Raw genomic sequence first — 18,537 nt, 5'->3', positions numbered from 1 at the left:
ATATTACACACGGATACCTAATCTATGAATCATATCCAGCCGTCTGCAAGCTAACTTTCCGTAACTTCTTGCCGATTTGTTTTATAAGCGCGATGTTAAGTCTATTCCTTGGATCCTGTTTTGCAAAAATTGTGGACAAGAAAATGGACATTAATAGATTCAACAACTCTTCTAAAGCTTTTCGAATTTCTAGTGAACTAATCCTTTAGTTATGCGAGATTCAGAATAATGACTTGCTTATTTTAAAATGTATAGCGTAGAAATTGGTGCAATGATTAGCAATACTCAAATTATAAAACCAGTCTATAAGTAGTGGGTAATATGAGAGATAAGGAAAGTGGATCGCAGAAACGTATTTTGTGACTGAGTACACAAGTGGTGGCATTAATAACTGTGCAGAGTGGAGAGAAAATGATGGGATAGGTTTGAAATGAACGATGCATGAAATTGGGGAAATGAAATTCAGTATGGTAACTCTTTGGTTCGAGAAAATGTCTCGGAGGTTTTGGGAAATGTGTGTGGAGTGTGGAAGTCTGTCGGAGGTTTTGGGGAATGTGTGTGGAGTGTGGAAGTCTGTCGGAGGTTTTGGGGAATGTGTGTGGAGTGTGGAAGTCTGTCGGAGGTTTTGGGGAATGTGTGTGGAGTGTGGAAGTCTGTCGGAGGTTTTGGGGAATGTGTGTGGAGTGTGGAAGTCTGTCGGAGGTTTTGGGGAATGTGTGTGGAGTGTGGAAGTCTGTCGGAGGTTTTGGGGAATGTGTGTGGAGTGTGGAAGTCTGTCGGAGGTTTTGGGGAATGTGTGTGGAGTGTGGAAGTCTGTCGGAGGTTTTGGGGAATGTGTGTGGAGTGTGGAAGTCTGTCGGAGGTTTTGGGGAATGTGTGTGGAGTGTGGAAGTCTGTCGGAGGTTTTGGGGAATGTGTGTGGAGTGTGGAAGTCTGTCGGAGGTTTTGGGGAATGTGTGTGGAGGTCTGTCGGAGGTTTTGGGGAATGTGTGTGGAGGTCTGTCGGAGGTTTTGGGGAATGTGTGTGGAGGTCTGTCGGAGGTTTTGGGGAATGTGTGTGGAGGTCTGTCGGAGGTTTTGGGGAATGTGTGTGGAGGTCTGTCGGAGGTTTTGGGGAATGTGTGTGGAGGTCTGTCGGAGGTTTTGGGGAATGTGTGTGGAGGTCTGTCGGAGGTTTTGGGGAATGTGTGTGGAGGTCTGTCGGAGGTTTTGGGGAATGTGTGTGGAGGTCTGTCGGACGGTGTGTGATGTATGAAATTTGCCATTGGACGATAGAGTGGTTAGTATGACATTGCTGCTTGTGTTCAATGTGTTGGAATAAAATGCGTTCTTTCTTTTTCGCCATCTTTTGTCGATAATTTTCTATTCCATAAAAGTTGGCTTTCGTAATGTTTTTAAATTATCTTCGTTTCGAATATGTAACTTGCGAAATTAAATTATTTGTTACTGACTACTTGTCTTAATAAAGTGTTTCGTTAGAACCTAGCGGGTGAGTCAATTTAAACCAAGTTTTAGTATAGACAAGCAGCTCAACGCTAATCAATATCAAAGACGAATGTTTGTAAAATCCCTTAAGTAGCTGCATCCGTTCAAGCCATCTTAACACGAAATTTGCGAGTTTTGATCCTATTGTAAATAATACAATAAAAATTCTGTGTTTATGAATTCATGCAGAAATTTTGAATTTTATTCATTTTGTTAACTAAGCAGTTACAATCTTTACTACTTATATTGTTTAATGACTAAGCCAGGATTCCTAAAACTTCAGATGCTTCAATTTTTTCCCCGTGGATTTTTTCTGTTTATTCCAAAAAAATTCATATTAAATTAACGTTTAATCTCAATTTCTGATGTTGACTATTTCGATGCATTCAAAAAATGTATATGCCACAAATTTTAAGGAAAAATTCCCTTCCTCCAATGTTAATTCTATTAAATGCTTATTTTATACTTGATAACATCTTTTGAAACAATAAAGTCCAGAAAACCGTTATCTGAGCCTTTAATTGTGAGTAGGGTAACTAAAAAATGAGTCATACTAGGTACATCTTATAAAACCCATTTCTCTTTAAAATGCAGCCATTAAAATTTGAATAATTTTCTGATCAAAAAATTAGACAAAGCTTGAATATTTAACCTAGTACCGTTTTTTAATTTTTCAAAATCTGTTCATTATATATTATCAGACCTCTAAAAGTCCTCGGCTAATTTTAACGAAATTAAAAATATTTCCATCCGTTATCAAGGTTTTAAAAAAAATGCTAGATTATTCGTCATTTCATGAAATTGAATTTCAGTTTGAAGGGAGTGTTGGAACGCGTAGCTTATTAAATAACCTTAGCCTTTGCTCTGCGTGAAATCCAAAAACCTTCCAGTTCTTAGAACAGACCCCCCCCCTCTTCTCCCCAATTTTGGTAGCTAGACGACCCAAGACTGCCAATATGATCACAAAATAAAACCGTTTTACTCGAAATTTATCGATAATGCAACTCATTAGTAAGAATAAGAATCTCAATTTCTCGAATGTGAAACTTGGATGTCAGAAGTGCAAGGCCCAGAAATGTGGAATTAAGTTTATCATGACAAACAAAGATGGAAACCTTTTAAAATCTCCAAGTAATGAAACTGAGCTGTAGATGTAGTAGAATTTTCAATAGAAGGCAGAGGGAACCCATTCTTCTACATGGCTTCATCTCTTTACTTAGGTCAATGATTATAATTTCGCTGATAAATTTTGCAATGAGTAACTGTTATAAGCTATTGCTGCTATCGAAAGATTAGACCTTTTGAAATTAGATTTAAAACTATTCGCGAAAGTTCAAAATAGTGCTGAGTTCCAGTATTCCTTATCCCATATGCGGAAAATATTTTCCATTAATTTTTTTTAAATGAAATAAAACTTCTTATACTTAAGCCTTGATAATATCTATTCAATAATGCAATCCGCCATTTTAGAAAAATACTATAGTATCAACAAACCTCTTTTTAGAATTTTCACAACTGTCGAAACTTTCCAAAAGAACTCGATATTAATTTTTCTTGAAATTTTTCCTTCCGTTATTTTACTGTATTGTAGATTACCTTTTCTCACGAATTTTATTAGAATTAAATTCCTTAGTTAACTCATGAAATAAATTTATTAGAAATTATTCCCAAATGTCATGAAACTAATCGCACTCATTTATTCCGTTTGACGCAGTTGATAACTTTTCTCTATAGAATATTCTATTTTAATTGGTGTCTTTTTAAAACTTGCTTGGTTCTATTTATAATCCTTGTGTATGATAAGATATTGCATCCTATGTTTTTTTTATCCAACTCCAAACATCGATCGTACATGAAAAGGATATGTATGAGTGTATTCTAAAAGTAGCTATTAAAAGTTGGATCAAAATAACCGAAATTATTCGGAGGACGCGTAACACTTCGTGAGTACAGTATTACTTTTTATAAAGTCATTTTCATTTTTTTTCTACTTCCTGCGTTGGAGTTGAAACAAGTATTGAAATCGCACATTAATTGTTTCGAATTAGCTGAATTGAGGAACTCAAAACAACTGCCCACAGTAAAACTCCTTTAAATGCATTGAATGAAACAATCGAGAGACGTTAGATATGCCGAGTGATTTGATCTCGCCAAGTTTTAGTGAAATAATTTATCTAAAAAAAAGTAACGTTATTAATAGTAACATTACTTGAATGGAGTAATTAGGTTAATTATATATAAATTTAAGTCTTATTTTTTTTCTCCATCCGTTAACATGTCTAAAATATTAAATCGTATCTGAAAATTAAATTAGTCTAAAATAAATGAACAGTGCTCAGGGTTTTAATCTATTTTTAAATACTACGGATAGCTTTAAATTGTATGATGAAATATTAACTTTCTTTCTATAGAATTATTTCTAATCTTTTTCTCAATTTTATTGTTAATTGATAGCCATACTTGATTTAATCCATATCCGCTTCTTAAAATAACTTCAATAATTAAATTAATTGTTAATTACTTAAATTATGTCATCTGCTTTGTTGTAGTCCAATAATAAAATAAGGAATAGACTGATAATTGTCTGAAAAATAAGCGTTTTGAAGTGAAGAATAAAAACCTTACCAAGATGTTGGACGAACTTTAAGAAGTAGACTTCAGAATTGTCAATTTTAAGTAACCTACGAGGATAATCGCAATTTTTAAAAGTATTTTCAAAAATTCTAAAAGAATGTGCAGTGCTTAAGAACTAACTTCTGAAAACCGAACAAAGACACACGACTGTAGAAAATAGTGACAATATTCGAAGAAAGGTTTAGAACTGTAAAAAAGAAAAAGCATTGCGGAATGACTTAAGATTTCTATGAGGAGAACATGCTTATAAAATACTATAACTAAATTTTACTAAGAAATAAAATGCAAGAGAAGCTATGAAGTAACTTGCGACCTGGACGAAACTGATAAAATAAGTAAAAATGATGAAAGCCTTCAAAATCTAATTCGAATTCGTGCAATGAGAAATTGAATGAATTGGAGCACATGTTTATATGTGATAATGCATTTTAAGGGAGCTAATATTCTATAAATCTTCATTAAGCATTCATACTCTATTCATCTTTATTAAAGCATTTCGAAGTCTTGAGGAACTCGATTCGAAATCGTAGCCATAATTGTGAAAACAGAAATTGAAATAATTTACAATTATTTAAATGTTTGACTTTTTATCAAGTAAAGTTGGCATTGTTTCAGAAATGTTATTTTCTTTAGATAATTGATAACGTTTATTGTACATTACCAAAATATTTTGGAATTTGACTGCAACATCATTTTGAGCTGTTCTCAGAATTTAGCTCGTCTTTCATTTCTCAACTGCTCGAGTGTTCCACAATGCTAGGTTTTTAGAACTCTTCCTAATTTAAGGAACAAATCCCAGTGACTTCTAATGAATTTCTTTTTACAACCTTATATCCTGAAGTACATTTATTTGAATATTGCAACTACAAATGATAAGTAGAATTAGGAGAATTTAAGAAGTAGCGATGATTGCATAATTCTGTGCATCTATTGTAGCCAAATAAAATGTTGAATATGTCGAGGATATTAATTCATCTCCATTTGGCAGTAATAAAATAGAATGTTGTAAAGGAAGTTGGCCCTTTCATTGGTGCAATTTCTTGGATTGTGTATGATTCCCTTTCCGTCTGAAGAATTGATGCAAGTTTCTTGGACCTCGTTCCTCGAGTGTAGAATGATTGCCTTCTCAGTTCAAGACCCACTGTGGATTAGCACCTATTCTGGATGTGCAGGAAACGTTTCTTTTGGAATGGCTTCACAGTATCGGTACTGACAGCCTGGTAAGTTTCTGAATGGTGATAAATGTCGGAATTTCCATTTTAGAATATGTTCAATTTGACACAAAAAAAATGCAAATGTTTCTTTATTTGGTAATAGAATGTTGCATATGAAGCTAGTTTTCTCATTGGTGCAAGTCTCTGATATGAACCAACTCCTATTTGCGGAAAGACTATTCTTCAGTGGAATTTTCTTGCACCATAATCTTATCCTCCATCTGTTGAATGGCCACCCATTGGTGAAAGTGTTTTGGACCGTGACATCTTCCTTTATGTACAGAATGATTGCCTTCGCAGTCGAAGATTATTCACTTGTATTCGACATCACTGTCCTGGATGAGTGGGAAAATGTTTCGTCAGATATTGTCTCCAAGTACCAGTAGTTAGACTGGTAAGTTGCTTTGATAGTATTGACAGATTTCATCTTGGAACGAAATTGTATGTCCAATTTGACACACAAATTTGTTATTTCACCTTCATTTGCTAATAATAGAATACTGTATATGAAGCTGGTTTTCTCATTAGTGCAGGTTTCTTGGATCATGATTCTGTTCTTGTGCAGAAGAACAAATGCTTCTCCAGGCCAGAATTCGATCGACACCAACTATTCTGAAAGACTAGGAAATGCTTCTTTCAGTCTCGCCTCTAGGTACCAGTAGTTAAAGCGTGGTAAGTTGCTATGTTATGATATTAGTACCAAATAGTTTCCATTTTTGAAACGATACTTTGGCCAATTTAATACATCATTTAATCGTGTTTTTTTTGTAATATATTTACATATTTGAAAATCGCATAAATATTCATAAAACACTCCAATATTTGTAAGAATTTAATTGAAATCTGAAGTATTAAAAAAATTCTCATTATGTTTATTTTTATTGCTAAGAATTCTAATCCCAGCTGTTTATAATCAGGAAGCAACTTTCCTAATTAAAATATATATAATAACGCTGCAACAAGCTGAAATTTCAAGCAAATTCTATTTACTAGTAAATTCTAGAATCATTGACATAACTATATCATAAAGGAAATTTTTTCCATTTGCTTATGATTGATGTGTTTTTATCTGGTATGCTAAAATTCAAACTTTCTTTTCAGAACTCATGCAGTGATGATATGAATTTAGCCTACTGCAATATCTCTTTGATGTTTGATCAGATTTCATCTCGAACGATTAAAATTTATGGAAATTTCAAGCCTGTCCTAGATATTGCAAAGAAAAGTCATTCAAAATCTACTTGTTGATAATTCGTCCACTGCAATATTTCGTTGCACATACTGTACATCATTGGCTTGCAATCAGGCACATATTCTTATCTTATAGTAATAGAAATTTAAATCGTCTTTATACCGATAAAATATTTAGCCCTGATTTTTAGGTACCTTTACTATTATAAAACTGTAAAATTTTAAGTTTGGTTATCCTACCGAATTTGACTATTTGTTTTCAAATTTCTCGAATAATGTTTCAAATTAACTGTAATGTTTGATGCATCTTGATTAAATAATGGCGGATGAGCCATGATCTCCAATTGCCATTAAGCCACCATTTTACCTTTAAATTATACAAAAATTTCCTTCTACACAAAATAAGAACTTGGATCTTAAGTTCCATGTCCCGTATAACGTTGTTAATTTTCATAGCTTCATTTTATGAACAATTATGAGCAGGTTTTTGTCAAAGATTTCTAGATATGTACCTCACTGTCGAAAAATTAGTTTTATTCGTTGTATTTCTCTTACTTTTAATGTAAAGTGCATTCACTCAAGATTGTTACTTGAAACAAGTTCTGTTCGTTTCCATTAATTGAGCAGTTCACTGAGCTACAAAATTTAAATGGGATTCTATCTAGAATCGACCTTGAAATTGCAAATTTTTTATCGTGCATTCAATCTTAATATTTCATCATAAATTTATTCGAAAGATTTTCTTTCAAATATTTAGTTTAACACATGGTGAAAGGTGAACTATTAAGTCAATAGAAAATGTTACCTATTATTGTAGTGTTTGTCGTATATTCAGGAAATTGTAGATTTCAACTTCTACTCATTTAAAGCTTCCACTTTAATATTCTCCAAAACATGTCATTGAGAAAATTAATGTTATTTAATAAAATGAGTAGATGAAATGCTGATGGGAAAAGTATGGTTTAAATGACTTTTCATGGCACTTCCGCATTTCAAGAGTTTAAAATGAAAGAATTATATTTAAAATAATATTTCATACGCACTATTTAATAAAGTGTATAAAATTTATAAGAATTTTTATTATAAATTAACTTGAACGTAAAATCTATTTTTAATTATGTAAATTAATCTTAGTTTTAAGTAAAATTTAATACTATTGCATAAAAATTTCTTATATGTGCTAGTAAATTTACTTTTATATATTTAGAAAAATATTAAGGATTTCATAATTTAAATTATAGTAATAAAATATAAATAAAGCATGAAACATTTTAATTTCTTTAAAAATTTTCATAGAGGTGTTCAATGTAAAAGATGGTATTATTTCATTGTGTATATATACAATTTTATTTAAGGCTATTTGCTGAAGCATTTAAATGCCCAATGTACATAATGTGTGTGTTGAATCATAATTGAGAAATGTTTCCAATTTTATGAATGCTTAATAATATGAATAATTGTACTTTGTAATAATTCGGTTATGTAATTACAATTTCTGAACATCTTATTCTATCGTCTGTAGTAACTGTTGAAATCGTCTGAAGTAACTGTTTTTACGATTACTTAATTTTTTCAAGCTAATTTTTAATTAAAAAAATTTATTTAATGTTTTAAATCTTGAATCTAAGTAATATAGGTTTTTTTAGTAATGTATAAATATTTAATCATGTATTTTAGTTTAAACATTAATTTTTTTTTAATTACATATATTCGCTTTTATGAAAATTAAGTAATTTTAAATAAAGAGTTGGGGTTTTTGATTTTTAAGGAAAGGATGACCGATTGGCTCGGCCGGCAAGTCAATCGGGAATCCAATGAATTTTCAAAAAATAGCATTTTTTGATTACCATGCCTGATCAACATGGTCATCAATATGCTATATAATTAACGTAAAATCTTTTAAGGATAGATTTAAGAGTAAAATCGAAATAAATTTGTATTTGGTAAGGTTACTTAATTTTCATAAATTTTTTCGTGTAAAATTAAAGAATTTTTAGATTTCAATTCATTCAGAAGCGATCAATAATTTTTGCTTGAACTGTGGAATGCTATTATAGCAATATGTATAGATGTATTATTGATGAAAGTGCCGATAGCGTTATAACTGTGGTAAATGTTTTTTAAATAGGAGGTAAAATTATATTCAAATTGTTACTGTAGAAACATTTTCTATGCATTTTATTGTGTTTTTGTATAGTATGTTTTATCCTTACTGTTATAGTAATTCTGTAAACCAAGTTTTGATTTCTTATTATTAAATTTGTAATAAAGTTAATTCATTTCATCTTCTTTGTTTTCAATTTTTGATGTGTGGTATCATGTACAAAAATATCTACAATTCTAAATAAGTTCAATGAACTTTTAAAAGTGTTGATCATAAATACAGCAGATACGTTGTTCCATTTATAAGAACTTTTCCTGTAAAATACATTTGTTTTGGAAATTTTGACTGAATTGAAGACAAATTTTTGTGAAACTGTGCAAAGCTATTATACTAATTCGTATGCATGTGTTGTCTATTTCACTGATTACTATAAGCACTGATAACTTTATCAATGTGAATGTTTTTAAATCGATATAAAACTACCTTAAAATTGTGTTAGACTATTGAAACGTTTCCTATCAAATTTTTTTATCAATTATTTATGTATAGTCTGTTTTATCCTAAATGTTATAATAATTCTGTAAGTCATGAATTTTTATCTTGTATTACCAAATTTGTAATAAACGTCTTTATTTTCATGTTCTCTGTTTTTAATTTTGATGTGTAGTATCGGAATTCACAGAAATTTCTACAATTCTAAATGTAAGCTTACTGGATTTTAAAATGCCTAAATATGTTGATCTTAATGCTTAAAAATGTTGATCTTAATGCTTAAAAATGTTGATCTTAATGCTTAAAAATGTTGATCTTAGCAAATGCATAGTTCCATTTATAAGAAATATTGACATTTTTCGAATTATCAATGGTGTTCTTTTATATTCAATGTTGCTGCATGCCTAATGCAAAGTCTTGCATGGCAAGACCAATACAACTACTACATTTTCGGGTTTTTTTCTAAATTTAGCAAGTGTACAACAAAATTAGTTTCAAAATTGGAGTTAAAATCCAATGGAAGCTTCTTTTTATTCAATAACTTTATCGATCTTATTGAATAAAAATGATTTCAATGCCACAAATTAGCGTTTCCGTTATATCAATATTTCCCAGCAGTTTTTCCTTTAAAATAGTTTTTTTAAAAAATATTAAATGAAGTTGAATAGCAATGCAATTCCTTTATACGACACTATGTAACAAGATTGTAAATGATCAGTGTTAATGTTTTCATGAATCTCGTTCTGCTGCGAAAAAAAAATGCTTGATTTTTATTCCCTAATAATAATTTCAAATATTTTAAAATAGATCTTTAACGCTTTAAAATGCCATTATTTTTCTAGAAACGATATGTTAAAATATTTTTAGGATTGAGTTTGGCTTCAGAAAACTGATTTATTTAGTTTTAGATAATCAAGTTAAATTTAATAACTAAGTAACAAATCGGGAAAGCGCCATTTTATGTGCGATAAGGAATTGAAACATTTAAATTTTCAGCCAAATTAGAAGAATTATTAGAAATATTAAGTTTACATCCGAAGAATCAAAAAGATATATTGAATCCGGCCTGAAGGCTTTCTCAAGGGTCACCCTCAGGCAAGGATTCAAACCAGGGATTTTTTTCTGTGAGGAGTCTGACTTTCGTCCAACAAACTGCCCCTCGTGACCCAAAAATCCCAGGAAATTGAGGTTTTGGAGATAAAATTAGTATCACAAAATTAAAGATAAATATACAATAACAAGTAAAACCATTTTCCAAATTTATTAATCCAAGCAATTTCAATTAAGTTCATGGCTGTAAACTTAACCAAATTAGAAGAATTATTAGAAATATTAAGTTCATTTGTGTTTTAGTTGTAGCAGCATTAGCGCTCTCTAAATACAATGTATATTTTATTATGTAGATTCAGAATATATTATATAAGTGATTTTTCATATTGATTATTTTGAATTGGTAGTGTCTAAATTTTCAGGTAAGACAATTATATAAATAAACTTAAAAGGTATAAACTTATCTAAATATAATTTTCGATCCAAATCGTTAGTCGTGTCCGAGATGCACGAAATAAATTTGTATATATACAAGAATTGTTCTTTAAAGGTATAAAATTGGGTATTTGTTATAAGCATAATGTTTTACGTCAGCAATTTCGAAACCAATTATGGTGGAATAGGATGGGAATATCGATTCGGGCTCCTTCTCTTTATTTAGTGTAAGTTCAAAACTTAGCGACCGTTCAAAATCAATTCACCGACAAAAGTGAGAAATCTTCGTACAGTAAATGCAAGAATTTAGATTTAATAGGAGTTAAGATTTTTATTTATTTGCCTTGCTTTTCGTTAATGAGGCAGCACAGAGTTTGATCAATTGATGCGTTTCATCATGGCTGACATGTAGCTGAAAAGTTTCACAAAATAAAAGTCGACTGCTGATATTAACTGTAACTTTAGAAAGACTAATGGAGGAGAAAACTTAGAGCTGAAGTTAAAAGAAATCTGATGTAGAAGTTGGAATGCTAATGACTGTTAAAGATCAGGGTGTTATGAAGCATATTCTAAGAAATGTTTCTCCATAAATAGAAAAAAATACTGTCTACAAAAAAAAACCGGTGTAAAAATATTGATGTCTGTGAAGTAGGCAGGAAAGAGCTAGCAAAAGTGTTACTAAAATCAATAAAGTAAGATAAAGTTTTCATATCCAGAACAGAAAGTACTTATTTTATTAATGCAAATTTGGAAATCTATATTATCAATGCTAAAAGTGATGAACTTTTTTTTAAAGATGAGTTGTGAAATATTTGGGAGATTGCTACTTTCAGGTTAACATAATTGCAGGTTTTTTAATGACAACATTTTTGTGACAATAGCATCAAACATGTTATGTTTCAAACTATTTATATAGAGAGACATAGCGGGATAGAACTAAAACTGCACCATAGAGATCCAAATCTAATAATTTTAGATTCTCTTTTTATTATTCATTTTATTATAATTTGACTCGTTTCATCTTTGCAAAGATGGAATTCCGTTGACGTGTATTAAATCATTTCCTGGCATACTAGAGTTTTAAAAGTCTTGCGTGCATTTCGGTAACAAAACATTATTTAAATATTTCCAGAATTTAATGATAATTTTACCCATTGATTTAATTAAATTTTAATTACATTTAAGAGGCGCTAGTAATAGTAAATCTGTGAACTATTTATTTCGATGTTCCATAAAAGTCTATTCAAGTTAATTATAAATTAAAGATTAAAAGGGGAAAAAATAATGAAGATAAAAAAATGCTACTTTAGAGTACAATAATTAAAGTATGTATCTGAAAACGTTTTTATTTTTCGTTATTATTAACTTTTAATTTTTTTTTCTTCTTTTTGCTTATAACATACTGTATGTTACAAAGTAAGACTCATTGAAACTTTCCTTTATTGAGCTCCTTTAAGTGGGAAAGAAAATTAAATAAAGAAAAGAAATATATATTGAAATAAAGAAAATTAAACATATATTGTTACGAATAGTAACATTACTGCCCTGCTCAGTTAGTTCCTAGCAAAGGAAAGAATTTACAGATAGTGGGATGTTAAGGGATGTTGGATCAATGATCCTCGGACTTGCAGATAAAAATGAAGGACCCAGCATATTAGAGAATCTTGACGATAGTTAATTTAGCACTCGAGTTCGATGTTTGTTCTAAAGCAATGCGATACCCTGTCATGGATATGTAAAAAGTGTTATAATATTCAAGTATAACCAATTGAGTTGAACTCAAGCTAGTATTTTAGCGAAGTCTCTTTTTTGGAGTGTTAATACCAAAAGTGTTTGAACTATTTTGGTTGTTTATCACCAATTTCCTGCTTGTGAGCTTCTATTTACTGCAAGAGTTGTTTTGTTACCTTTCGTCTATGCTTTATTACATGTATATTGTTTTTTCGGGAGAAATAAAGCATCGTTATCTGTTATTAAGCTTGGCCTTTCCACATTACACCTACCTTTCATTTCCGTAAGGCTTTGAACGCCATGCACGTCTTATAAGAAACCACTCTGAAACAAGGTATTATAGAATCTTGATTAAAAGTGCTAGAACTTATTTATTTCCGCAAAGCAATATACTTGTACAAATCTCCTTTTTAGTTGGGTTTCATAATCATTTTTAGAACTTTATTTTAGTTATAATGTCAGACAACATTATTAAATTTCGAAATGTTATTAAATTTTAAAATTCAAATTTTAGTAATTCGATAATTTTAAATTATTTGGAGTGACCTACTGTGACAGGCACTTTTTGTGTATCGTGGTGATAAGAAAAAAAATTGAATATGCATTTTGGATGCCTTGATTTATAACTTCATTATAATTTTGGCTATAAACCCGCATATCCCATTTTATTTATCTAAGTCGTCATATTTTTAGTTAACGTATTTTAAGATTTTGTGTTTTTACTTATCGCGTTCATAAACCCACAAATATACAAACCAGCAAATATCTCCCCGCCCTTTAACAGATTTGGTTCGAAATTTAATATACATGGACGATTCTGATGATAAAGTTTTATACTATATAATTAGGGATTGCAATACCGGTATACCGGGATACCGAATACCGGTATTTTAAGCCATTTGTACAATTTTGTAATACCGGTATTCACAAGTTTAAATACCGGTTTTTCGATATTTACTAGAAATTTTTTAAATTGTCTCCGCTATATGTTCAGGTATCGCAAACATAGCAGTATAGTATACGTTTTTGTTTTTATGTATCCCAAACGGACGAAATTAATTAGCTAATGAATGGCTTAATTAATTGCTTAAATCTAAAGTAGCGAAACATGGATTATCCCTGAAAGAAAATATTGTATCCATAACGACTGATGGAGCAACAATTATGAAAAAAGTTGGAAAGTTGATTGGTGCAAATCAGCAGTTGTGCTATGCACATGGAATTCAATTAGGAGTAATAGATGTATTATACCAAAAAAATAAAGAACAGCAGTATCCAAATACTGTGGATATAGAAACTTCGGATTCCAACTTTGAAGAGAGTAAGAGTGAGAGTGAGAGTGATATTGACAATGAAGATAATGACAATGTAATTGTTGAAGAAGATATTGCTAATGAAGAGGAAATATTAACATATCAAGAATTGCTTCCTATAATTTATAAAGTTCGAAAAATTGTTAAGATATTTAAACGTTCCCCAATAAAAAGGATATTTTACTAAAATATATACAAACTGAAAATAAAACAGAATATATGTTAATATTAGATTCTAAAACACGTTGGAACAGTTTACTCCTAATGATGGAACGATTTTTGAAACTGAGAAATCCAATCCAAAAATCAATTATCGACTTTAACCGGTAAATTAATTTTTCAGATAGTGAATTCGACTTAATATCCAGAACTATATCAGCTCTACTTCCAATAAAACTGACTATTGAGGCATTATGTCGGAGAGATTCTAATTTATTAACAGCTAATGCAACAATAAATTTCATGTTGCAGTCACTGAAAGAACAGCTCACATCACTCTCTGAAGAATTATATATTACATTAAAAAAATTGCACAGAAGAAAGGCATACCGAAATAGAAAATGTCTTATGGTATTTACATAATTTTAATGATTTTAAAAATGAAAATGAAAAGAAGAAAAGAAAATAACCAATTCAAATCTGATTAAGTTAGAGTAAAGTTTCTTAAAAATTTTTTCCCATAAACCTATCCACATTCAGAATTCGGTTCAATTATCGAAGATTATGTTGTCATTACTGTCGATAGTGAAAAGGAATTATCTCTTGAACAAAAATTAGAATTAGCGATAAATAAAAAAATTTCAACGAACCAAAATACTATACAGAAATCAGCTATATCCAAAACCATCTGACGAGAAATCGATTTATTTGAAGATGAGTGATTTAGAGGTAAATACTTGGAAAAAGTATATCGCGCATTCCTAACAGTACCGCCAACTAGCATAGATGCCGAAAGAGCGTTTTCGACAGCTGGTCATTTTTACACAAAATTACTTTTCAGGTTTAATGACAGTACAATTGATGCATTATGTTTTTTTAGATCACATTTCAAAAATTTGTAATAGTACCACAAACTGAATAGTGATATTTACACTTTTTTTATGATTTAAATAAATAAGATGTTTCTTTACTTTTTTGCGATTATATACTGTTATAATTTATAAGTTACAAATTATTTTTTATGATATTTACATTCTCTAACAAAAATAAAAAATAAAAAAAAGAAACACCTGTGTTTTCTTTCTTTTTCCAAAATTTCTAATACCGGTATTAAAACCGGTATCCCGGTATTAAGATTTAAAAAATACCGAATACCGGTATTGAAATTTTGGTCCGGTATTGCAATCCCTATATATGATACGCGAATATTGCTTTTTGAGTACTCATGTTATGTCATGCTGAGTTCTCATCATATGCATTCGAACAGAGAGAATTCCTTTTGAAGGATTTCACCTAAATTTTGTTCGAAATCAACAAATTTACTGTTAAGACTACATACCGAATTTCTTCACACTTCAATACTTGCTTTTTTTTTTTAGTTTTTATTGACTGACTGACTGTTGATTGACAGTTTCATTGACTGATTAGAGTGAATGACAGTTATTATTTTATCATAATTGACGTATATAAATATAAAATATTGTAATCTCCAAAAAAATTTAAATCTATACTTCCTGAGACTGTGAAAACATTTTTAACATTACCAGTTTTCTCTCATATTCTTTTTAATTTTTAGTTAGCTTGAGCTGTATGATTTTTCGTATTGATAACCACACAAACAAAGAATAATCATTAGTTTATATTCAAGTAATTTCATATAGATATTTTCTAAAATTATAATCAGAAAAATTTGTTTCATAAAATTATTTTTTTATTATTATTTAGAACATTATAAATTCGTTGCAAGGAACTCTCGCCTTGCAGCTAGCGTGCATATCATGTTACTCCTTGTTAAGAAAAAACTCCAGATGTTTCAAATATTCATGTCTACTGCACAAGGTTGTGGTGAACGCTTATAAGCCATTTAACAACTACGCTACCCGAGCAGTTGCTCTTGTATTGTGGTCATGTTACTCGGCTGCGAACCATAAGGTCCCAGGTTCTACCCTCGATTATGGCGAATTGCTATGAGCGAAGATAGAACCTGGGACCTTATGGTTCGCATCCCAGTAACCTGACCACGATACAAAAGCAATTTCTCGGGTAGAGTAGCTGTTAACTGGTTTATAAGCTATTCACTACAAGGTATTTACAGAAATGATTAATATACAGGAAAGAGTATGTAATCTATAAGAATGAAAATGAATATACACAGCTCCACCTACTCTTTAGGCACCGTAATTCGTAACAAACGTCTTGATCATTTTCTGGCAATTTTGTTACATTATTGCTTTCTCGATTACAGAAAAGAAAGTACAGTATGGTCAGAAAATCTTCCCTGATAGCAATAAATTATTGCAAAAAATCACTATTATAATTTGCTGCATGGTTTTTTTTTTTTTTTTCGATATATTATAAAGACATTTACATATACATAAAGACATTTATACATAAAGACATTTCGATATATTATAAAGACATTTAAAATAAAGTTTTAATAAAAACATTTACGTCAATAAACTTCAATGTGAGCACCCTTGGTAGTTCGAAGAATGTGAAAGCAGTATTCCGATTCTCGTCACATATTCACCATCATTTCGTCTGTCATGCTAGACAATACAGCATCTGTAATCCTAACACTGAGTATATCAAAATTTTCGACTGGCGTTTCAAAGATCTATCCTTTGTATACCTTGAAAGAAAAAAATCTAATGGAGCAACATCTGGTAAGTATGGATGCCATAAACGCTATTTTCGATATGACTGCGCTGATGCATTTTGATAACAATCAAATGTAAAATCATTGTTTCCACATTGATTGCGTCCTCTGTTAAACTAAAAAATTAAATTATATTCAATTTATTATATTCAAAGATTATATCGTCTGTGTGTGTGTGTGTGTGTGTGTGTGTGTGTGTGTGTGTGTGTGTGTGTGTGTGTGTGTGTGTGTGTGTGTGTGTGTGTGTGTGTGTGTGTGTGTGTGTGTGTGTGTGTGTGTGTGTGTAACTTCCTTAGCTGAAAATATTACATACTATACAACCAAAGATAACCAAAATAATTAACTACTGGCTACTCTAACCTTTTTTTTTTTTTTCAATTCTGTAAGAAATTTCTTTAGGCAAATCAACTTGGTAACACTTTAAACAATACTTTATAAAAAACACTTAACCAATTTGGAAGGAAATTAACTGAAAACTTTTTAAAGAATTTCTCCGACAATTTTTTCCCTTCACTTGTAAATTAAGCGGGAGAAAAACATTTTAAATTTTTTTTATCTATTAATCTGATATCCTTGTTACCTGAGAGTATCTCACCTGAATTTTCAGTTCAAGTTAAATTGAATTTTTTTATAGTCTGTTCCTACAAGAAAGTTCTTTTATTGATAATAGCACTTTTATTCTATCCTGTCCTGATTTTTTTTCATCAACTTATTCTGAGAAGTATTTTTTTCCCTCATTTGAAAAAAAATTTTGAATATTCATAGGTAATTACAGATTTCGGAAATTTGTAAATATTCAATCCTAAAGCCTATAAGATTACTTCTTTTACTTATTGCTTTTTTTTATTTCGTGTATATGAAATACACAAAGAGAAAGTATTATAATCGTCAAAAAAATTCATACTTGATGTTTTGACGAATCACCATGTTTCAAATCTTCCTAAGTCCGAAAAAAATATATATTTTTTTTAAATTACATTTCCTTGCCTGTCTGTCTGTCAACACGATAAGTCATTTTGAGCAAGAAGGATGAAATTTGGCAGAGAGTCTTTATACCACATTTGTAGATTTTTTATCAAATTTTGAAAGATATCTATTCAAAAGCAGTCAAGCTGCTCAAGTATAAGTGTATGATAGCTGCAATATGCAAAAAGCTAAATATATAAAATTTGATACACCGATTTAAGATCTGAAATGTTGATCCGCATCAAATTTGAAACCAAATCGATGAAGAGTTTGACCGCCAGTCAGTCTGTACGTTGCCAAATATGCAATGACCTAAATAAGTGAAATTTGGAATATTATTTTATTGCCACAATTATAATTATATGTCAAATTCGGTTTCGGAAAAAGGTCGTACAATAGATTCGATTTTCCGATATTATGCCTTAACCATTTGCCAGGGATTAATCGCCAAAAGTCACCTCAGAGATTCAGTAAAAAGGCTACCAATGTAAATAGAGTAAAAATGCACATCAAAGAGCACTATTTCTTAACCATTGTTCGCCAGTGCCATGCAAGGCATTCGTGACTTTACCCAAGGTCCGCAATATTATGCGGGGTTAAGACATAACGCCTTTATTAGAGAAACTTTCAAAGAAATCAGTCCCTTTGGTTTTTTTCATCTTTCTAAAAACGGCGTTCAGTTTTATATATATATATTCGAAATAAAATTTATAAAAAGGTTTATTCCTATACAATATGTTAAGGATATTTTTCATATACAAGAAATGATTTGTTATGAACAATTCAAAGATGGATAATTCGAATAAAAAAATTTAGGAACAAATTTTTATACTCGGATACAGAATAGTTCAAAAAACAGATACAAAGAGATGTCAAGAAAAAATTTGTAGAGCTGTGACTTATTTATCTTATTACTATACAGTTCTTCTCAAAAAGACAAAAGCAGACTAGAATTAATGATTAAAAGATTTCCAGAATCAGTAATAATCCTACCATCGTACGGATGAGAATGAGAATCGAAGTTAAAAATCGAAAAGTTCCTCGGATAATATTCAAATTTCTTTGAGTAGAATCTTTTTATGTACACCATAAAGATAATCAGAA

General features: G+C 30.4%; 1 protein-coding gene across 1 annotated transcript; it reads left to right on the top strand.

The window, feature by feature from the left end:
• Positions 1-437: 437 nt before the first annotated feature.
• On the top strand, positions 438-1,289 carry LOC129971731 (uncharacterized). Its single transcript, XM_056085708.1, has one exon. It carries the CDS (start codon positions 438-440, stop codon positions 1,287-1,289), a length of 852 nt encoding a protein of 283 aa, XP_055941683.1.
• Positions 1,290-18,537: the final 17,248 nt, after the last annotated feature.

This window comes from Argiope bruennichi, chromosome 6, assembly GCF_947563725.1.
Source record: "Argiope bruennichi chromosome 6, qqArgBrue1.1, whole genome shotgun sequence".
NCBI classification, from domain to species: Eukaryota; Metazoa; Arthropoda; class Arachnida; order Araneae; family Araneidae; genus Argiope; species Argiope bruennichi.
The sequence above is the reverse complement of the archived record's forward strand: the minus strand, read 5'-3'. Positions and strand labels throughout refer to the sequence as shown.